Here is a 22,655-nt window from a genome sequence, read left to right as displayed (position 1 = left end):
ATGGTATTTACAGTGGTAGGCAAGAGGAGCAGAGGAGCCCTGGAGTCAAGGCTCCCCCCAGACATGGGTATTGTCAAAGTGCAGCCCAACAGAGCCTGTGAAAGAGGAAAAGCCACCAGTTCTTCTCCACTGTGCCAATCTAAGATCACTCTTTGGTCTCTGGGGCCTCAGCCAGTTTTCCTGGCACTGGGAGTTAAAAGGCAGATTTCTGTTTAGATCTTTACATTTACTCCAGATTCTGAACGGGGTCAGCAGCTGAGCAGTGACTTCCAGGGAGGTGTGTTCTATATGCTTAGTGGATTGTATGTTCCTCCACACACTAAAATACACTTCTCGGGTTTCAATACAGCAGCAATGTTCTTTGCTGGATTTTTTAAAAATTATTTTTCATAAACTCTGCTTAGAATGCCCATAATTCCACAACGTTTTTCACTTGAACATTATATAAAAATCAGGTAAAGCTTCAGAAACCTGGGTTAAAGGCTGTTATGATGATTGTGGAGGAATGAACTAATGAGAAACCACAGAAAATCAATTGTGAGCATTTGATTGTAATAGATGGGTGGTGAAGGTATGCTGGGGTGGGAGCACTGGGGCAAAGTACCCTTCCACAGCCCTGCTGTGCACACACAGGACTGTGCAGGAGCAGCCTCAGTCCCCAGGCCAGAGTCCAACAAATTGGGGGTGTGGATGCTCCCTTTGCCTGTCTCACATTGGCCGAGCCATAAACAGCTCTGGTGTGCTGCAATAAAAACCTGCTCTTTCCAAAGCTGCTGAGCTTCACTTCAGTAGGAGCTGCAGATGACCAGTGCCTCTAAGAATAGCAAACCAAGCCTCCCTGCAATCCTGAGGCTTCCTGGCCTGGCCGTACCCGAGGGTTGATGCAGGGCCAGGCTCTCAGCTGGTAGGAATGAGCACGGCTCAATGGGATTGTGTCAGTTTTCACCAGCAATGGATCTGGCCAAACAAGCACCCCCACCCCTCTCTGCGTGTTCCCTGGCACAAGGCAGCTCCACTTCTAGTAAATCCCCCATCCAAATGGTTCTTTTGATGTGCAAGTTCCTAATTCAGAGGAAAGACAAATGTTGGTAAAGTTTTTGCTCTAAAATTAATTGCTTTACCTTGCTGTTCACAGAAGGACATTTGCCGACAGATTTTCTGGCTTCTCATTTTAACTGCTTGTATCTTTTAATTTTCTAGCAGGATCTTTACAAAATGTTCCATTTCTTGCTAGTTTTATATATACACCTATATAAAAATTATATATGTGTAATACTGTGCATATGTATTTATTTTTTCAATTGCCAAAAATCAATTCACAGAGCGAACCCTAAGCTTTTACAGAATTTTTGATGCCTTCGTTTACTACTTTTAATATATTCTGCAGAGATTTGAATTGTGACTGTGTTATGAGGTGAATAATTCTTATATTTTCAGAGGGAGTTACTGAACTGCAATCTGGTGAATCGATTTTAAAAGAGATTGAAATAAAGCTAGTTAATGATAGGATAATATCAATTGAGAAAATTGTTCTGTCTCGTATTTAAAGAAAATGTTTCCCTAGGAGGACCTAGGAGTGCTCCAAAATCATAATTACATGGCAAGAAGGGAGGAAATCCTTTAAAGGAGCAGTTTGTCCTCTGTAACACAACTGCAGTGAGTTTTGATCAGGCACAGGACACTGCAGGTTCCCCTCAGCAGGAAGCACATGGGAGTCTGAGCAGGCCGGGATGGGTGTGCAGCGGCTCCAGGCTGGGATTTGTCCTGTGTAACTCAGGCTGTGCCTACCACCATTTCCAGGGTCCCTCTGTAACCAGTGGAGGAAGACTGGGGTCCCCATCTCTGTATATTTGGCTCAGTAAGGAAACTGCATCAACTTTGTTCACTGGGCGCCACTCAAAGTGTTCCATACCCAGCCTTGATACCAGGGTGGTTACAAGGACTGGGTGGATTTTATGTATTGCAATATCAATACAGGAAAAAAAACCCATTACTTGTTAGGTATGCCACTGAAAATGAGGTGATGTTTAAGTAAGGATATAAAGTTTAGATGCATCACAATAGGAATGGAATGGTCTGTGAGGATGTAGGGAGATGTCCCTGCTGGACAGAAGTGCCTGTCACACACACCTGTGTGTTGTGGTCTCAGTCCACAGTGCTGCAAGGCTTCTGCAGGGATACTCCTTAGCAGCTGTGTTGTTTCAAAACATTAATTGAGTGCAGTATCATACCTCACTGAGAACAGCACGAGTGTCTGATCAGCTGTTTTGTAGCCAAAACAGCATTTCTAAGGAGTAAAAGTGCATGTTCTGATAAAAGTTCATACCACTGAACTCCTTGGCTTAAAGCAAGTTCTGTCCTAGGGTAAAAAAAAGTTCACTATAGAGAACAGCATCAAATGCCTATTATATTGTTCTTTGTTTCTTTGCCAACTGTGGATTTAAAATTGGAATAATTCAAAAAGCAGTGGGACATTATGAGTCACTCGGTACCTCCTGGGCTTTTGACATTATCGTAAAGCCCCGCAGGCTGCGGTGCGAGGTTCACTCCGTGCATTTCAATAACTCAGCCAGCAGACTCTGAGCAGCCACAGAGCCTGATTAGCTGCAAACAATGGCTTGGTTCTTCAGAGCACTCAGGGCACTCAGCCCCAGCTCCAGGTGTGCTGAGCTCAGTGACACCACCAGTCAGGTTTTCCTGGGGTTAAATTTATCCCGTCAGTCAAAATCAGGGACGTGTTCAAGTAGCAACATTTAGTTTTATAAAGCTGTTCTTTCCAATAATTGTGGAATTAGTGGAACTTTTAATTTTTTACAAGTCTTCTTTGAGTTCCCTCTGAAAACTGCCAGTGGAAAGCTTGGGGAATGGATATTACATAGAAGGGAGAGATGAAATAAGAGGACTTTTTGCCACAAGATGTCCAATACAATTAACTTAGAAAGTCTGCATCTTCATTTTAAACCTGCAGAAAGCAGAGTCCAACTGTGCATCTTCCATGGAAGATAAACATTATTTATGTTGCCTAGTATGTATGAGCTGAAAAGGGAAATATATTTTCCAATAAAATCTTCCAGGCTGGAAATACAGAAGAGTTTGCTTGAATCCAAATGTATATTGCTTAGTCTCAATAGGAAAGTAAAGACTTATTAAGTCATATGTCAGCTGAGTTGAATTATTGATGTTGAATTCAACATGTTGAACTCGGAGATTCATCAACTTTATAGTATTGTTTGTTAGAAAAGTACCCCCTTCTATCTATTTGGACTGACTTTTTATAATCTCTCTTGTTTATTATCTCTTTTATTTGAGGCAGTGGTTGCTGACCTGACTAATAGCTTTCATCTTTGTACTTCAAGCTGTTTCCATATGTGCAGGTGCTGTGGAATTTACTGTCTTTACATTGAAAAATCAAGATCTAGTCAATGTGTTTGTGGATGTTTAAATGAAAATATTTTTAAGGTAGAATTAAGGTATAAGGTTCTGATTTTAATAGAAGATACATTTAAGAGTCAGAAAATTCCAACTATATGTTAAGAATAAGTATTTGAAAGTCCAGAAATTGGAATTTCACCAGATTAGAAAACAAAATTCTGGAATCAGCTCTGAATTGTTTTGATACATCAGTACTTGGTAAGAGAAATCCAGTTAACTGAATGTAAACTTTGCTTAGCCCAAAAAATTAACTGGTTCTAGTCTTGTCTCGTTGGGGCCAAATTGAAATCTTCTGATGCTGCTGAGAAGCCTGGAGTCAGTGTTGATTCCACCAGGTGGGTCAGGCCTGGACCATCTCCCACCACTCACATGGACACAGTTGGAATCATGGAATGGTTTGGGTTGGAAAGGACCTTAAAGCCCACCCCATCCCAGCACTGCCATGGGCAGGGACACCTTCCACTGTCCCACGTTGCTCCAAGCCCTGTCCTGGCTTTGGACACTTCAGAGATCCACCCACAGCTGCTGTGGGCACCTGTGCCAGACCTCCCCATCCTCACAGGAACTGACATTTGCCAGCAAGGGCCCTCCCCCTTCTGAGAAAGCAGAGGCACGTTGCTAAGGTTTCCTCTCTGTTTGTAGGATCAATCCACATTGCTACAGTTTATTTTTGCCTTTTAACACTGCCTGGCACTGTCTTTGCCTCTGCTCTTACACTTTGCACTTGAACTACCCTGCTGGGGCAGATATGGAGCCCTGGCTGCAGTGTGACCTCAGCACTGGACAAAGCTGCCACATTCCCAGTGAAGGGTGGTGTCTGCCCAGCCCCACTTCAGCAGTGAGGGTCCCATGGTGTCACCAGCCCAGGGGACAGGAAAGCTTCCATCAGCACAGCCCTGTCCTGCTGCTGCTCTCCTCAGCTGGGGCACAGTGCAGGGCCAAGGGCTTGTCAGGAGCGAAGAGATCTCTGAGTGCTTTATTGAGAGACAAACTTGTACAATTAGGAGTCAATTCTCTGCTAGTTTAGATGGAGATTTGAGCAGTATTTTTCTGCTAACAAGAGAATTTTGTTCATCTCTTAATTTGAAGAACTCTTTTTTTTTCCATGAAGTCGCTTAGAGGGTCCTTCACTGTTCATCTAGTGCTAATGGCTTCAATGACACGTTCTAACAGCAGTGAAATGCAAGAAGCCAAAACTACCTTAACAAAAACGGTTCATTTAACTAAAAGAGGCAGACTGAGCAGCAGGTGGAAGGGTTAAACAAAAGGAAAAAAAAGATTATAAAAGTTTGTAGCTTTGGCTTCACTACAAATGGCTCTCTTGCAGACTTTATAGCATTAGTGTTGCTTCTCATAAACCTTGAAACCATTCATCCATTTAGAAAGATTAAATTGGTTAGTCATCCAAACCAGAAAACGTACACATCCATTTTGTCTGTTACCCAAAACCAGCTGAAGTATAAGAAATGCAGTTGATGCCATTAAACTAAAGCATTGAGTATTAATGATGGCCTCAGCTGTGGTATTTACAGTTTGCCAGCTCTTGTGTTCCTGATAGTATATTCATCTGCTGCTGCTCGGGGACAGTCTGAGCAGAGCCTTTGAGTTGGAAAACATGAGTATAATATATGATGTGAGGGGCTCAGAGAAAACATCTTGGTATTAAAGTGGGGAAAATCCTACAAATGTTACAACTTTTGTTATTATTAGAAGGTCAAAGTTAAGAGGCACAAACTTCACTTAGGATATCCTAATATATTTATAATGGTCTGTTAAACAGTTTGCAAAGACAGGTTTGTTTGGATTTCCAGTTACAGATGAAGCTATTGCTATTTCAAGTTCTGTCACTTAAACAAGCCAGACAAAAATGGCCAGACTCTCCTAAAGCAGGAATTTGTAGAGGCACTTGGTCAGGAAGCAAGTTTATTATTACAAAATCTAATAAAAATTAGATTTAATTTAGCAGCATTTTTTCTTGATTAATATCAGGATTTCAGAAGTAACACTCTTTCCCAGAATTAAGAAAATTTGCAGTGATTACTTCAGAATATGAAGAAATTTAATTCTGCTGCTTTGAAATCTGTAAGATGTTCTCTCAAAGGCAGGGATTTACAGTGAGCTGGAAAAAACATGACATGTTTTTTAATTACTACATTTAGTGCTTTTAATCAGAGCATCCAGCTTGACAGCATTAAAACTGGGAAGCCAACTCTATCTGAGTTTCCAGTTCCATGCTGGAAATGCCAGCTCATTCCTGTAGGAAACAGGAATCAATATCACAAACTGGCCATCATTCAAAGCAGAGCAGTTTGCCAGCTGTTCTTCAGCACATGCCCGAGCCACCAGCAACTTGTGTGCAGCACAAGGAGGGACTCCAAATGAAATACCACAAACTTCCCTGACATTATTCCCAGGGAGTCCCAAAGTGCTGCTCCTGTCACTGCCCACAGTGCAGCCTCAGGGAGATGAGAGCACTTCAGGGAGTGCAGTGGATTTGGCATCAGACACTCCTTAGGATTAGTTTGCTTTTCTTTCTGAAACATTTCTGGTGGCAGAAAAGCAACAATCTTCCCCCCCCCCCCCCAGCATTTGTCTTTTACTGCAGATACAAATGGCAAAAATACCAGGAGGGAGTGAGGTGATCTGAAAGAGCCAGAACCTCATAAATTGTGTGGGAAAGGCTGTCTTGCCTTTTCTCTAACTGATGGCATGCCAAGTTTATTTTACAGTATTTACAGTAAGATTTGTTTGTTTTGATACCCTTTGTAAGTTGTTAGGGAAAAAGCAAAAGAAAATCTCCAGGAAGTTTATAGTTTGTGATGAGCCAGAGCTCAGGCTTTAATTTGCTTTCTAGCCCTATACTTTTACTAGGAGTGTAATATATGAAGGGATATGAGATTGCAATTGGATGAGTTATTACTGGGCTGTTATTTATTTTCTCTGTATGAATTTGGTGCTTAAGAAAGACCTCAGAGCAGCACGCTAAGGAAGTGGAATTGTTGCTTCATTCCAAGAGCAGATACAGGAGGGGCAGGAACAACCCTGGTTTCTCCTCCCTGCGTCACTGCTCTGACCTTGGCACATCACAGGGAGCACGAGCAGCCTCTGCCTGTGTAGCTGAGGTGCAGCTGGATGACATGAGAGCAGATTGATCCATGATGGAGTGGTCCCTGTGTGGCTGTGCAGGCAGGGGATTGTCTGTGCTGAATTCCTGCCAGCTCCAGCACAGGCTTAGGAGGCAGAGCTCTGTCATGAGGAGGAGCCCCAGCATCCTGCAGTACAGACACACAAAAAGTGGTGCCTGTTCTCAGGAATTAGGAAGAAGGAAGAGTTTTCTGGATGTACAACATCTCTCACTAGAGCATCCTGCCCTGAGTCTGTGGAGCAGGTCACCCACTGGGGTGGAAAGTCCTCCAGGCAGGTGCTGCTCTTGTGAGCTTGTTGCACTGGAGGAAGATAGGGGTGTTTGGCTTTAATGCTGAAGCCTCAATTGTTTGAAACAAACTTCTTTACACATTTTAGGGCCTTGGGTTATGGCAGGAGTTGAGAAATAGGAAACTAATGGTGTGTTTTTTTATGTGCCGTGACAAACAGCACAGCATGGTCTCACCTCTCCCTGAAACACGGGGTAGATGTGATGAATTTTCTCTCTGTGGTGGAAACATTCACTGTTTCCATTTTTGACTGTCTGGGATGAAGCATGATTGCCAAATGCTAGGAGCTGTCCCTATGGAGCTGGGGAGGGATTTTCCTGAGGGCAGACTGCCTTGCTGACCCCTTCCATCCCTGCTCCTGGAGCAGCCATTCTCCCCCTGGGCAGTTCCCTTAGCAGGGTGATAAACCCAAGAAGCACAACAGCTGTACAGACACAGCCTCCCCTGTGCCAGTGTTGATGTGCTGTGTATGCCACTGAGCAGGAAAGAGCATTTTAGGGTCAGCAAGTGTCTTTGTGCAAAGTTGGTGCCAGGAGATGCTGGCACAACTCATCACTGTTTAGTTTACACTTGTCAGAAACAGGCAGCCTCTCAGCTCCTGTGTTTGGGTGAGTGTATTCATCATATTTAGCTTTTAAACAATATTCTTTTCATCTTCCCTGCACTTCACACCTGTTAATTAATCCCACAGCACCCAGGGATTAATAGCCACACTTTACAGGGAAAAGCAGAAATGAACAAGAGGTCAAGTGGCTGGGCTGAGGTCATGGAAGCAGTTTTGTCTAAAGGACATTTGGTTCTGCAGAATTAAAGTGCTGTTAATTGATCTCCCCTTGGACGTCAGTCTCCATTTTGGGGGCAGGGTGTGTTTCGGGGGGGCAGTAAAATATGTTCACAGTGCTTTCTTCTCCCTAGGACTTGAAAGATGACCGGAGTGATGAAGAGGAGGAAGATTCTCTTACAGACACTGAAGAGGAGTCCACAAAGAGTGGCACCAAGAACAGCAGTGGGTCAAGCAAACACCTCCTGAGCAGCAGTCACCACTAGCCCTGTCCTGCCTCACCTCCTGCAGTGATTCCTGCTCTGGTGTCAGCCCAACCTACAGGACAGGATTTAAGTCAAAAGGCTTGTGAGAGACTGTGATTGATTTATTGTTGGCTACTGGGCCTGGAAAAAAGCCCAGTTTAGAGGGGAGGGAGAAATTGCGTAACATGACAAAATGTGTTAATGACCCACTTTCAGAATCGTTGTGGAGTGTGTGGAAAGATGTTGGGACACGCTGACTGACAGTGCTCCACAAGGGCAAAGCTCAAGAGAGTCAAGGAATTTAGTGTCCCGTTGATTCTAATGTTGTTTTTCAATCTGATATATTTCATCAAACAATTTAAATCACAGATGTTTTGTGGTAGGTAGGTAGTGTGAACTCCATTAGGAACCAGAATTACTCAATGTGGGAAAAATTTGATAGTGCTGTACAGTGACTGCCATTTTATCTTTACTTTTCAGTTTAAACCCTCATCAAAATGGGTATTTTTCTGACTTATGTTTCATTTCCTGGAGGCCAGGGGAAGCGAACATGGAGGAATTCAAATTACTTGTCTGTGAAGGGTTGGCTTCAGTGTAGAAATATAGCCTTTCTCTGAAGTGATAGATAGCTGAAATATTGTGTCAAGGAAGTCACTGTTGAAACACCAAAACTCAGCCCCAATTCTCCACTGAGCTCCAGGCTTCTCAAATGTCTTTCAGTCATTTTGGCCCAGTGTTAGAACAGAAGGTGCAGAAGGGAGAGAAGAGGGGAAATGGAAATTGGGGAAAAACACCCTCTGCTCCTCACTCATCTTCAGACTAGAAAGTTAATGCCAAATCTCATCCATTCCCTTCTTGTGACCTTGTCTCACAGCTTTGGATGCTGCCTTCTCTGGAGTGAGGCCACCAAGCTCTGATTTGTGGTTCTGGAGTGTTCACTGCAGGTACCTGGGCACTGGGGAGAATAGGACTGGCACAGGATGTCACACTGTCACTGCTGGGGGTTCTTTGATACCAGGATCTGTATTTCCATCTCTGCTCTTTTATAAAATGGGGAATCACATCAGCTAGACCCAAACGTGGATGTATGTGACTTCAGCCACAGGCTGTTCATGCTGCAACCAGTGGGTGACAGCTCCTCTTACCCAAAGTGCCTCTATCCTAAATCTGCACTTCTGTTCTGACACAAGTGGGGCTGCAGCAGCATTTTCATGGGGCTCTCCATGGAGAGCAGCATTTTCAGTTCTGGGGCCCTCCATGGAGAGCACAGGCCTTGTAAACAGGGTGGTGCCAGTCCCATTTCCCTCTGCATTAGCTCACAGGGTCATAAAGGATTTGTGTCATAAGTTTGGGAGGCGAGAGGCTCTGCATGTGGTTCTACAGTAGCTGAGATCATCTGGGGAGCTAAATCCAGTAGTTTGATGGAGGCCAGGGGACCACTCCTAGAGCAGCCTCAGTCAGAGCGGTCGGGTCAGAGCGGCTCCGTTCCCCTCCAGCAGGAATTGGTGACCTACAGGAAGTGTTACAGGACTGACTTGTTTTCCCAAGGTTTCCTTGGCAAGTGGGATGTAATTCAGTGACTGAACCATTGAAAGAATGGGAAATGTTTGGGATCTCAGATATGAAGAAAGAAGTTGGTTTCATGCAGTTACAAGAAGCTGTAGGAAGGCTTTGGTACAGAGGCTTTTTTTACAGTGTCTACGTTTTTACTTGTACTTTGACTATTTTGGACCCAAATGTTCATGTTTTACCACAAAGGGAATTGCACCGAGGAAGGAGCATGGGCTACAGCTTCTGAGGAGGAAGGGAGATGTGTGGTGCTGGAAAAGGACCCCTGTCCTGGTGCTTGTGGTTCAGTGGTGCCACTTGGGCTGAGTGGGCAGGACCCTGTGAGCAGCCTTTGGCCACCAGTGCCCTTCCTGCACGGATGAGGAGAACACCTTAAATACTGCAGGGGGGAAGTATGGGGAGTTTCAGCACTGATGGCAACATGTAAAGCAACTGGAGAGTTTGGCAGGGGCACAGTTGTTGTTATCAGGGCCCGTTTATTGCCTGCGTGAAAAACACTTTCCTAACAAAACGTGGAAATCCGGCGTCTTGGAGGATTTACACTTCCTTGAGAGAGACAACGGCACTTTCTTCAGGATCTAACAGGCTTTTGGGAGGTGGCCAGGGTATTATCATTTGGTTTTGGTGCCAGAAGCTTTCCTCCTATGACTAGGAAAGGAATTTAGGAAAGGAAACACAAAGGATGATGTTGTCACAGGAATGAGCCTCTGAACAACTACTGATTTTTAAACTGGAATTTATAGTCTCCTTGAGGCCAAAACTTTGCCTTTCCTACTCAGGACAAGTCTCCCACTGAAGCCAATTAATTCTATTGGAGTCTTGCCTAGGAGAAATTTTGGACTGCAGTTATCCAACCTAATTGCAAGAACTGTTGTTCTAAGTTGATGTGAAACTGGGATCTTAGAGGAAGAACAAAAGGTAGATAAATACACTTAGTATAAAATTTGAGGGAAATTTTGGGTGAGTGCAGAAGAATATGGAAGAAAGTAGCATCCTGTAGGTGAAGTCTGGGCACAGTAAGCAACTAAGTAACATTGCAGGGGGATGGGTGGAAGGCAGGCAGGCCATGGAGGGCCCTTTCCAGGGATTACTGTCATGGACAGCCAAGGGGATTAGACCTAAAAATTCTGAATGTAAACCACTAGGTCCTGGTAATAAATACCCACAGCACAGAAAGAAGTAGGAATGGGCTGTCAGAGTGTCCTCTGTCAACATCAGATTGGTCATTCCTGGAGTTATGTGCATTTAATTTCCCCCTTTCTACTGATGGAAACTCAGAAACAAGAAGCTGAGGTCATGGGGGCACAATTTCTGCTAAAGAAATTTATGTCATGTGCTTCAAGATTTTCAGTCTATTCAATGCAATGCAATGAAGATTCACCATTTTTATAATCTTGTTGCACAAAGAGTCTCAAAGAGCAAGTGCAGAACAACCCACAACTGTGGGTGTGTGTGGGAGCACAGATAGACTCTAACATTTTCTTTTTACCATTTCACACAGTGTGTCCTGGTTCAATGAGTTGACACTGTGCATCTGGCTTTGCTGTGCCACTTTGACTGTGCCACATATTTCTGATAGAGCTCTAGACTGCAAATCACACCTTAGTCCATAAGATGCAGGGGAAACTCTTCTGTTCAGTTTAATTTCTCTGGATTTAGTTCAGGTGTTCCTGTCCGTGTGTACTCTGCTTCCTCCATACTCGTGTCATACTTAGATTTACCAGCCTGCTCTGGATTGGGTTTACACATCTCCTTTATTCCACAGAACTCATTTTGGCTATTCATGTTATTTGGTGTAATTATATTTTTTTTTGTTCTTAAAGCCACTGACTTTGGTAAGTTGAAATACACACTACAAATAAATATTTTTTAAAAAGAGGTGTCTAGGTAAGGATTTCCTTGTTTTCACTGTCTTGCAGTGTCCTCCTCTCTGCTTTCCATTCCCTCCAAGCTTTTCAATGGGAGCATCTTTAGTTCAGGAAATAATTCCTTACTCTTCCAAGGTTTTCTGTTGCCTGGAAAAAGCTGGATGACCCACAATCTTCACAAGACCTAACAGCAATGTCTGTATATGAACTTGTGTTTTTCTGAACAATTAACAAGTGGAGAGGAAGCAAAATTAATGGGGGCATCACCCATCCTTTGTATTATCCAAGGTCTATGCTTTGATTAAAGTGCTTGTGAGTGCTCCTGAGTACACCAGGAATGTTACACCTGCTTGTTTTTCCACCCAGCTGGGTTTTGAGGTGCACAGTAGGGTTGCCTAGGAAGTTCTGTGTGTTAGGACTGAGATGGTACTGCCCAGCAGGTTGTTGTGGCATCATCAGTGGTTCATCACCAGCACCTGTGAGACAGCTCAGCCATGGATCTTCAGCTAGCAAAAGCAGGAAACTCTACAGAAAACAAGGGAGTTGTGCTCATTTGTCTCAACTGAAAAACTGCTCCATATTTCTCCTTTCCATTTCTGCCTCCCTGGTTGGGAAGATTGCAGAGGTTCTGACTTATCATCTCCTCCCATGGGCAATCAAACAGAAGGGAAGGTGTTTCAGCCCAAATAATGAACTCTAGCAGAACACTTTGGTTTTATTAGCTGTTTTTTTTTTTAAGCTTATGAGTAAGAATAAAGTAGATGGAAAACAAACCAAGCAGGGCTGTGTGAGTTTTGGCTACAAACAACTTGCAAACTGTGAAGAATAAAAAAAAAAAAGTTGCTGAATTTGGAAGAAAAACACCATCTCCACAGGCACTTCCCCCAGCTGTGGGTTTGAAGAGCAGCAATCACCAGGAATGACAGTCCATGCTGAGCCCACGGATGCAGCCCAGGTGTGAGAGCTCCAGAGCAGGTCCAGGGCTGCCCCAGAGCTGGGAACCTCTGGTGTGGATCCACACATGAGCCACGAATGTACCTGGGAGCTGATTTCACCCCAAATCACTGGAAATGATTAATCCTGGTTCCCTGGCAGTTTGATGGGCTCCCTCCAAGGAAAAGGAGGTGATCAAAGCAGTGTGATCTCTACCCAGGCTGGCTACAGAAAGCTTCAAGAGGGGCTCTGAGAGGTTGTTGGACTGGAGAACACTCTCTGGGGCTACCTGAAGTTTCTGCTGTAATAGAAGACAAGGCTGAAAGCACAGGCCCGACCTTTAACACACGAATCTGCAAACACAAAGTCATAACAACCCACACAGGATAATGTTGTTGATGTTCCAATAGTCTCAAGATTTATGAAAATAGCTTCTATTTACTCAGCTGGAGTGAGCCCTATTCTTCTGAGTTTTGTTACCCCATAAAGCATTCAGAGGAGACCCCATAATCATTTCAAAGTCAGAAACATTAAGTGGAATAACAAGTATAAACCCTCTCCACATTGACTTTGAAGTGCAAGAAGCATGGCCTTGTAGCCATGGAGCTCTGTTTTGAGCTGGGTGGGAAGAAACAGGTCCCAGGCCGTTGTTTCAGGTGGTGAAAAGTCCATATTTTTCCTACCACAAAAGAAGCTGGTCTAAAAGAAGTTAAGTTGAGCAGGGAAGTAAGTGATTAAATTTCCACTGAAATTCACAGGAGTTTTTCCCATGATACTGGTGAGAATTAGACCCAGATCTCTTGTGACCAGTTACAACAAGGACAGTGTGGCACTGCAGTCTCAAACCATCGGGCACAGCCCCAGGGTTTCCTCTTCCTATAGCCCAGGGCAAAATCCTCCCTGGAAAATTAGTATTTCTGTTTGCAGGACACACCTGAGCACAGCTCTGCCTCTTCCCAAGCTGGGCATGTATCCTTTCAAAGACATTTCTGGCAAAGCAGTCCTACCCTTTTCAAGGCAGAATCCTCACTTTGGCGAGCATTCTGCATCCTGTCCCCTGCCTGCTCAGGATCTGAGCAATGCCTGGGCTCCCCTGCCCACAATTCAATGCCAAGTTTACCAGGGAGAGGTGAAATAGGAGCTGTGGTTGTCACAAGTGCCTCAGCATGTGGGTGCAGCTGGAGAGAGAAGGGAGCAGAAATGGCTGGGACAACACAGCAACGGCTTAAACACAGAACTGACATCACCAAGAATCACAAAGCAGAGCAGGAACAATCTTAGGAGGAACAAGTCCCAAGAGAAGGAGGAGGAAAAAGACAGCAGTTCTGTACCCTGGGGATCAGCATTCTGAGCAGCAGCAGCCAGCATTGCCTGGACTCAGAGATGAACTCTGCAGCCAGGACAGCTCCTTCTCCCCGAGCACTGGTGGCTTCGTGCTGAGCCCAGCCAGAGTTCCCAGGGCAGGAGCGAAGCAGGAGGATCTGGGAAAAGCTCCTTCACAAAGTTCCCAGTATGAGAGTGAGGGGACTGGGCTGGGGCTGGGCCAGGGCAGCCACGGGTAGAGCCCAGCAGACCTGCAGCTCTGACAACCACTCCACCTTCACCTCCAGTTGCTGGGCAAGCCTGACTCCCCATTGGACCTCAGAGCTGGTTTTGTGCTTTTCCTGGCTGGCTGGAAATCCCAGGAGTCCTAGAAGAGCTTCTGGAAGATGTGTGTGTTTGCTTTCTACAACAAAGAGCAGGAGACAGCTCCAAAAGGCCTTCCTACTGCACCTCTGGGTAAGTGTCTCGGTTGTTATGGGCTGTAGACAGAACAGGAGAAATCCTAGGATTTCATAAGAATCTGTGGGAAGCAGGAGCTAAATCTTATCAGGTTGTACTAAATCTTATCAGGCCGTGCAAATCCTACCTAGTTCCTTTGCTGATTTAAAGGAGGAATTATTCAGCAACCAAAGAACGTCTCATACATTTCCCCATTGCAAGGGCAGCGAGGTCAGGTAGTGATTGTGTGTTTGCAGCTTTTTTTATCCCTTTGGGTCCTGCAGGGATGAGCAGAGAACAGGACTTGGTAGCAATGCCCCATTTGGCCTAAGGGTAGGACCGTTCTGTAACCCTGACTATTCTGCAGGGCATGCACAGCATTCAGTGAACTGGAGAGTTGCTTCCCTCTGGTTCTGGCTGCGGCTGCCTTTGGAGAGCCCAGCGCTGCTGGACCTGCTGCGGTGAGAGCGCCCCGGCCCCTCCCGTGCCACCCCTGTCGGTGACCTGGTCATTGCTGCGAGGCCCCACGAGGTGGCAATAGCAGGACACGGCTCCCGTCGGGACACGGCTCCGTGGAGCGCTGCTCTCCGTCTTTTCGCCCCTGAAAACAGATCGCGTTGAACATGCAAACTTCATGCAGCCCGTATTTGCACTTGATCGGTCTCTGAGTGTGAAACAGGTGTCGGGTAAAAAATCGCTAACTTTTACTGAGGTTGAGTGTTTGATGCCAGTCCAGAGGCCCCATGTGCTGGTGTCCCAAGGGCTGGCATCTGCCTGGCTGTCACCGTTGGCCCTTTCCCTATAGGTGCAGCAGTGTCCTGCTGTCTCTCCTGGTACCAGAGCTGTACCTGGTGTATCTGGGGTAGGGCTGGAGCAGAAAGGATGTTAAATCTGCTCTGACACTGCTTTACTGCCTGTCATTTATCATACTGTCTCTTTAACCTACATATTTTTCAAGCCACAGGGTTTGTGGCTGGTGGTAAGTGAAGTCCTGTTCTCATCTAGATCCTTAATGTCTGTAATGCAAATATGGAGGATAAATCTCTCAGAATAATGGGGGTTACACTGCTATTCTAATGATGCCATTCTGAGGGTGCCATTCCACCTCAGGAGACAGGCTCTCCATCTCAAGCATGATGTGCACACTCTCACACTCCCCACGGGTGTCAGCAGGAAAAAAGGACCTGTTGGTCCAAACAAGATGCTTTAATCCCATTTGGCACAACCCTCGTGGTCAGGCTGTGCTCAGCTCTGAGAGCTGGGATCTGGTTTGCTTTGATAGCAGGATGAAAACTTTCCATGAGCTCTCTCAATAACTGTGGGTGGACAGGAGGTGTTTGGATGTTGTGGGTGACAACCTCCGTGGTTCCCAGCTGACCCCAGCTCTTCCCTGGGATTCACTCAGAGCCAGGAGACAGCTGGGTTTGACTTGCCTGTCCTTGAGAGTTGGAGCTTTGGGGTTGCCTGCAGGGCTCTCTCCATGCAGGGTTTCCATGGGCTGGTGCCCTCCATCCCAGCTCACAGAAGGGGCTGGGGCGTGCTCCCTGCCAGCAGGTTCACTGACACTCACCTGCCCTCTTTTCCTGTGTGTGTCCAGCCCAGAATTCCTGACAGCCAGCAGTTTAAACAGTCCTAGAGTGACACTGATGTTTTGATGTTATGAACAAACGCTTGCAGCCAAGCCAAAGTCAATTGCCAGCTCTGTTGGGAGAGGGGATCCAGCCGCAGAGGAACATCTCAACTCTGTTCCTGGTTCACTGTATGACCTTGCAAAAAAATGACAATATTGGCCCCAAATGGACTGGGATGAGGTATTGGTGGCTGTTGCTGATTAGGAGCAGGATGTGTTTCAGACTCCAGGCGTGTTGCTCCCTCCAGACCTCGCACTGACCCTCATGTTAGTGGCTCTGAGCACTGTGCTGACGTGGGCACTGGGGTTTCCTCTCTGGCTGTGGAGGAAAAGGCAGCCCTTGCCATCCCTTAGAGGAGTGTGAGGGGAACAGCACCTGCCAAAGTGCACAGGGCTACAGATGTGGCCCTGCAATGGTCACAGCACATCCTGCCCACCCTGCTCCTTTATCCCCTGAGGACAAACATGCTTTCACTGCTTTCAGTGAGCTCCACAGCCTGGAGATGCAAACTTTCACCCGGTCCAGGCTCCAGCAGCCGTCCATGCAGATGGATGAAGTGCCCTGTGCATCCCCTTGGCATCACCTCTTCCAAGCCATGCACCACCTTCTTGGATTACAAATCTCTCCCTCTGGCTCCTTGTCTCCTGCTGCAAGGAACAGGCAGAGAAGGAGAAGCCTTATGTGAAATATTCAGTTTGGGGGAATGATCCTCATCCAAGGCAGGTGTTGGACACAAAGGGAGATGATTGAGAGGAGATGGGGAACACCAGATGTGGGATATTGCTGGTGCCAAGGAGGTGGCACCTGCATGAAGGGCTTTGCCATTGTCAGCTCCAAGCATTCAGAACTTCTGCCTCCACACACACACACACAAAAAGAATCAATAGCATCATTTTTGAGAAAGGATTATCTTAAATAATCTCATGGTTAGAAACTTTTTTGATTTGCTCCTGGGCAAAAACCCTCCAGGCCTCTCCTAGCTCACTTTCCCAGCCTGTCAGGAGGTCAAACATGGAGTTAAATGAGAAATCAATCTCATGATTGCAGGAGCCAAGGTCCAGAGAGGAAAAACCCAAACAAACCATAAATCATAACAAAAGAAAATGCCAGCTATTCCCAGGTTCCTGATAACATCATCAGAGGTGGCAACACTGGACTCCATAAAAAGCCTGGCTGAACTTTAGGGTCAAACAGGGCAGCTCTTTGCTTTGTCCGTTTGTCCCCGCATGCCTGGGGAGTGACGCGTGGCTGACCCGGCGATGGTATCTGTGCATGGCCTCCCATCCCAGCCTGACCTGCACCACTCCTGTCTGTCTGTCTGTCTGTCTGTCTGTCTGAAAACCCCAGCATGGCCTGCCTGGAGGTGGTGGAGCACTTTCCTTTCTGATTTCTCTACACAAAGTGCTTGCTGCCTGCCCGGGGGGAGCAGATTCTCCCAGCACCCTGCAGTTGTGTTGCTCAGCTGGGAGTATGTTCTTGTATATTCCTGGCTTTTCTCACCTGCTGTGGCCTGTGTGCAGTTATTTTCTGGTCCTGACACTGTTGCAAACTGATCCCTGCAAATCTGCACCAAAGTTACCCTGGAAGGTTTTGCACAGACAGCCGTAGCACCGGGGTGGGAATGGAGCCAGATGTGAAGCAACCTGGAATTTCAGGAGTCCATTCCTCAGCCTCTATCCCACAGGAATATTTTTTTTCTAATTTCTCAGTATTCTATGGAAGAGGGTTTTTCCCCATTGCAGCTGGGTGAAGCTGGGAGCCCCCTGGAGACAGGCAGGGGGAAAGTGTTTGCAGGGAAGATCTTCAGGGAAAACTCCATGTGATGCACTCACTGTGAGACAGACGCAGCTCAGCCAAAGCAAACTCCCTGTGACAAAAGGGACCCTCTGTCAGCCTGTGGATAAAGTCCCCTGCCAGGAGAAGGACACCTCTCCTGCCATGGTCCCAGCTGAATTGGAGCAGGCTGTGTGCTCCCCTGAGGACACAGGTGCTGGTGGCTCAGCTCTGTCCCTGGACACCTCCAGGGTCACTGTCACTTTTCTTTCTGCTCTGCTGTTCCCAGGAGCTCATGAACAGACTGTCCATTTCGAGCCACACTTGAGAGAGGTGTCCCAGAGGGAGATTTTCTCTTGCAGGCTTGGGAGAATTCAGGCTGCTGTAAGGAGAAACCTCCTAAGTGCCTCTGCTGAGGCTGCATGAACAGTACTGGATGCTGGTGACTCCACTTAGAATCGTTTAGGCTGAAAAAGACTTTAAAGATGGTTGAGACCACCTGTAAGAAGTGAGTCCAACGTGAAGCAGCACAGCCTGAAACAGCCTCCACCAAAGAGCTTTAATTGAACCTCTGGCTCAGTGTGTAAAGCCAGTCTGTAAGAAAACCACTGTTGGCACCTCTGGAACTACTTGTGCTTATTTGGCTGATGATTTGAAGTTACAAAGGAGCTTTTGTTGGTCCCTACTTGTCACTAAACTGTCTCTGGCCTCTTTGGGGGGTCATTTGCACAGGTAACAGCAGCACCTGCCAGGTCCGTGCCCAGGCAGCCTGGCCAAGCTCTGCAGCCCCCGGAGGGGAGGAAATTCCCGATTCCCGAAGGCTGCAGAGAGGGGAGGAGCTGCGGGGAGAGCAGGAAAAGCATCGGAGTGTCCCGGCAGGAGAGCAGCACCTGTGAGGTCGGGGAGAGGACCAGGACAGGAAGGGTTTGGAGAAGGGAGAAGGCTGAGCAGTGGCCAAGTTAACCCTTCCCATGCTGGCATTTTCCAGGCGGCGAGCCAAGTGGCTGCTCGGGAAGATGGATATAACACATGTCTGCAGTCTCCAAAGGGTTATTAACTCTGCAATAATGGCCATGAAACTTGGCTTCCTCGATGTACATTTAAAATTGAAGAAAAAAACCCTACCCCAACACCAGTTTCAGAGGGGGAGAGGGCTTGTTTCCTAGGAACTGCAGGGCCAAATCCACCTCTGTGATGGTGAGAGGAGAAACCCCTCCTTCCCCACGGGCTGGGAGCAGGGGAGCAATGCAACCACCACAACAGCACCACAGCCCCCTCCTGCCACACACCCCTTATCCTTATCAGAAACAACTTCAAGGCATTTCTGAAAAGTCCGTGGTGTTCAGTTAATGCATCTCACTGGAACTTTGGGATTTGGATTCAAGAGAACCACCAGTGCTGCTCCTAAGACAGGTTTCTCTCTTGTTGTGTGGGTACTGCTGTGGGGCTTGTCTCTTACTCCTGGCTCCAGCCCTTGGCAACACTGAGGCCTGCCTGGGATATTGCCCCTGTCCTGGGGTTTGCAGCCTCTTGGGCTCCTGTCCAAATGCTCTGGAAGTCTGGGATGCTCCATTGGGATTATCCCTACTCCAGTGTAGTCTGTGCCAGCCAGCCCAGCCACTGAGCAAGTCCTTCCATGCAGTAAGTTACAGACTTCTCTTTATTGGTGCCTCTCTTCCCCCACACTATTAAATTTATTCTTTCTCTGTATTGTTATTATTTTTCTGGCAGAGGACTTTGGGAGGTGGGAGAAAGGATCTACTAAAAAGTTAAACAAATCTAAGCCCCCACGTCAAACCCTTTCGAGGCAGCAGCTCCAGTCCCTTAGCAAATGAAGTCAGCTGGTGGTCTGGGTTTAAACGTGGCTGTTGAGGGCTCAGGCCAGGTTTGGCAGCTCACAAATCAAATTGCCTCGTGGTTCTCGGGAGCAGAGGATTGCCACGGGTGAGGAGCTGTGGGGGAGCTCTGCCCCACTCTGTGCCAGCCAGGGCCTGGCCTTGGAGGGAGGCACTGGAATCGTTGGTTCACAGCAGGTCAGGAGGGAAATTCAGGCTCTGAGGTTTTGTTTTCTGTGTTATGTTACACTATTGACAGAGAGCAAGGCAGCCCCAAACTGAGATTTTGTCTCACTTGAATGGGTCTGGGCCAGTCCCTTTACTTTGGTAAATTCTTATTAGGAGCAGAGAGAGCCCTGAAAGAGAGAGTGGGAAACACAGAGCTATTAAAACTCATCTGATCTCATGTTAATAAAGAGTTTGAGCCACAGATCTTGGCTTACTCTGATTTTGCCTGCTGGGAGCTGCTTGCAGGTCCCCAGTTTGGCTCTTGCTGCTGACCACAGGTAACATCCTGCAGGTGCCACCCCACTGGAGGGATGAGGGGCATCCATGAGGCCACAGCAGGAGGTGGGACATGCTCTTGTGTCCATGAGGTGCTGCAGAGGCCCTGTGCAAGGCAGGGCTTTCTGAGGTGCTACACCAGCCCATGGTGAGTCATGGGGTGTCCCTTGGTGCCTGGGAAAAGCACAGCCAGCAGGGTGAAGAGCTGGCAGCAGCTCCAAGGTTCTGACTCTCAAACAGCCTCTCTCCTTGTACAGGAGCAGCTCACCAAGAAAATGTGGCTTTTGCTGCCTGTTCAATGCCTGGAAGAAAGAGAATGGTGTTAACGCGCTCATGTCTCTCACCAGTCCTTTTCCCAGCTCCAAACACTTTTTTCTCAGCACTCCCCCAGTGCCTGCCCTCCCCGCGATGAGCATCCAAACCTAATTCCACTTGTTTGTGACTCAGAGCCATTCCCTGCTGTCAGTGCGGCTCCTCCGGACAATTCTTGTGGAAGTGCTGCAGGGAGATCTGCCGGAGTCATTCACACTCTTTTATGGGTCTTCCTTTGAATTCTTCTACAATTTCAGCAACAAAGCTGCAGATTTTTGCAGAAGTTTAAACTCTAGGACACTGCTCTGCTGGGCCACCACAATTTAAAGCTGCTAACAGGTTGGGTCTTGACTGCTTTCCATGACTCAACCATGCCAGGAGCACAGGATCCCATCCAAAGCCCACCAAACACAGCAGAACCTTTCTGCTTTTGGAAATCACCCTACTGCTTCCAACAGCCCCTGTCCAAACTGAGTTTTCCCGATCCCTGCACAGCTGAGGACACACTGGATGTGGCCCAGCCAGGTGGGAAGGAACTCCAGTGGCTGCAGGACCTCAGTGAAAATGGGAATTGGTAGCAAAAATCAATTTTTATATCTCTTTATGCACTTGTTTCTTATTTTCATCCATGCAATGATTGCTTCAGGAGTATGTGGGATCATTGCCCAAAATCTCTGTGTGTCCATATACTGTGGTCTGGGATGAGCCTGTTTGAGCAGGGAGCTTTGACCAGATGTCCCTCTGTGGTGCCTTCCAACCTCACCCATTCTATGATAGCGCCAACTTTATTTTTTCCTGGTCTTCCAAGCCCTGGTACCGGTCCTGTGGTTGGCGCTTGGAAAGGAATGGGTGACTCTCAAGCGAGTTGCCGTAATCGTGTCTAAATTCAATAAATGCTGAGGAAGGGGAGAGGAAGGAAACACGACGGGGCTGCCCAGCGGCGGGATGCCGCCCCTCAGACCCCCTGACCCGGCCGGGATGTCCCTGGCGGCTCCGCGGCTCCCTCAGGGCCCGGCCCGGGGCAGGAGAGGGCGCCCCCCACCGGCCGCCCGCTCCCACGTGCGTTCCCCCCTCGCGGCGCGCAGCCAATGGGGGAGCGGGGGGCGTGTCCCGGTGGCCGCCGCCGCCAATGGGCGCGCGGAGCCGCGGCGGGGGGCGTGGCCGGGCGCGCGCCGCGGCGATCCCCGGTGCCGAGGGCGGGCAGGGCGCACTCGGGCCCCGCTCCCGTCGCTGCGCTGCGCGCTCGGCCCCGCCGCCGCACTACCATGTTTGACGGCTGCCTCCTGCCCCTCGTCGTGCCCTGCCTGCTGCTCTGCGGACTGGACGCCGGCACAGGTAGCGCTCCCTGCCGCCCCGGCTCCCCTTCCCCGGCGGCGCTGACAGGGTCCGGTCCAGGGCGGCAGCGTGCGGGCGCGGAGCGCAGGGCACGCACCGCATCCCCTGCGTGGCCACGGTCCCAGCCCGCGGGATGAATTGCTCCAGGCTTTTGTATTTTCTTTTCCTGTCCTCCCGCTGCTGCTGTAGCGTTCCATGTGGAAAGCTGCTGACTGTCCTTGGCTGCTGCTGCGGCTCGCTCTGCTTTTCCCCTTCTCCCTGCAGATTTTTATTGGGGTTGGTGAAATGCGATGCTTGTGTCTGAGCTATATATATATATATATATTTTTAATGATACAAGTAGCTTTAGCGTTTGCCCTATTCCTCTCTTCCCTGCACGCTTCTGTCTCTAATATATGTGTATATAGAGAGAAATAAATCGCCGTGCTCCGCTGGCTCCATTGTCTGCGCAGCCCGTTCACGGTTTCCAGCGCGGGGCTGTCTGCGCTGAAACCCGAGCGCGGGGCTGTCCCGGGGAGCGGGGGGTGCCGCAGCCCCCGGCCGCCCCGTCGGGCCGCGGCTCCGGGGTGCGAGCGCCTGAGCCTCTCTCCTTCTCGCCTGCAGCTGGCGGAGCGGAGCTGGAAGTGGTGATCCCGGAGCGAGTGCCGCTGGAGAAGATCCACCTGCTGCCGCCCGGAGGGGATCGCGGCGGCCCCCGGCGCCGGCGGGCAGCGGCGGAGCAGCCGGAGGAGGAGGCTGTGCTGCTCCGCCTGCCCGCCGCCGGCGCCGAGCTCTACCTGCACCTCCGCCGCGACCTGCGCTTCCTGGCCCGGGGCTTCGCGGTGGAGCGGCGGCGCGGGGAGGCGCGGCGGCCCCCGCGGGAGCGGCTCTGCTTCTACTCGGGACACGCGCTGAACCGCAGCGACTCCTTCGCCTCCCTCAGCACCTGCGCCGGGCTGGTACTGCCATCCCACCCCTCTCCTCCCCTCCCCTCAGCGCTGGTGCTGCCATCCCGGCCCGCTCCCCCCCTCAGGGCCGGTGCTGCCATCCCGGCCCGCTCCCCCCCTCAGGGCCGGTGCTGCCATCCCGGCCCGGTCTCCCCCTCAGGCCGGGTACTGCCAGCCTCATGAGGCAGGATGCTGGTGCTTCACGTGCCCTCAGGGAGGTGACTCTCCTGTCCCCTTGCCTCACTGTCCCCTCAGCTCCCGAGCCCTGCCGATCACCGCCGCTGTCCCATGGCTGGGTGTTCTGCGCACCCTGGCT

At 48.6% G+C, this 22,655-nt stretch overlaps 2 protein-coding genes across 2 annotated transcripts in view; both read left to right on the top strand.

Moving 5' to 3' along the window:
* Window positions 1-11,339, top strand: part of CERS3 (ceramide synthase 3) — a 35,170-nt gene extending 23,831 nt beyond the window's left edge. Inside the window, exon 11 of the mRNA XM_066558671.1 lies at window positions 7,782-11,339. Within this exon, the coding sequence (XP_066414768.1) occupies window positions 7,782-7,913 (132 nt within the window). The 3' untranslated portion in view covers window positions 7,914-11,339. The remainder of the gene's footprint in view (window positions 1-7,781) is intronic.
* A 10,004-nt stretch (window positions 11,340-21,343) lies between these two features.
* Window positions 21,344-22,655, top strand: part of ADAMTS17 (ADAM metallopeptidase with thrombospondin type 1 motif 17) — a 152,030-nt gene continuing 150,718 nt past the window's right edge. Inside the window, exons 1-2 of the mRNA XM_066558883.1 lie at window positions 21,344-21,413; window positions 22,017-22,351. Coding sequence (XP_066414980.1) covers window positions 21,344-21,413; window positions 22,017-22,351 — 405 coding nt within the window. The remainder of the gene's footprint in view (window positions 21,414-22,016; window positions 22,352-22,655) is intronic.

Source organism: Molothrus aeneus, chromosome 13 (genome assembly GCF_037042795.1).
Source record: "Molothrus aeneus isolate 106 chromosome 13, BPBGC_Maene_1.0, whole genome shotgun sequence".
Taxonomy (NCBI): Eukaryota; Metazoa; Chordata; class Aves; order Passeriformes; family Icteridae; genus Molothrus; species Molothrus aeneus.
Note: the sequence above shows the minus strand (reverse complement) of the source record. Positions and strands in the feature narration are given on the sequence as shown.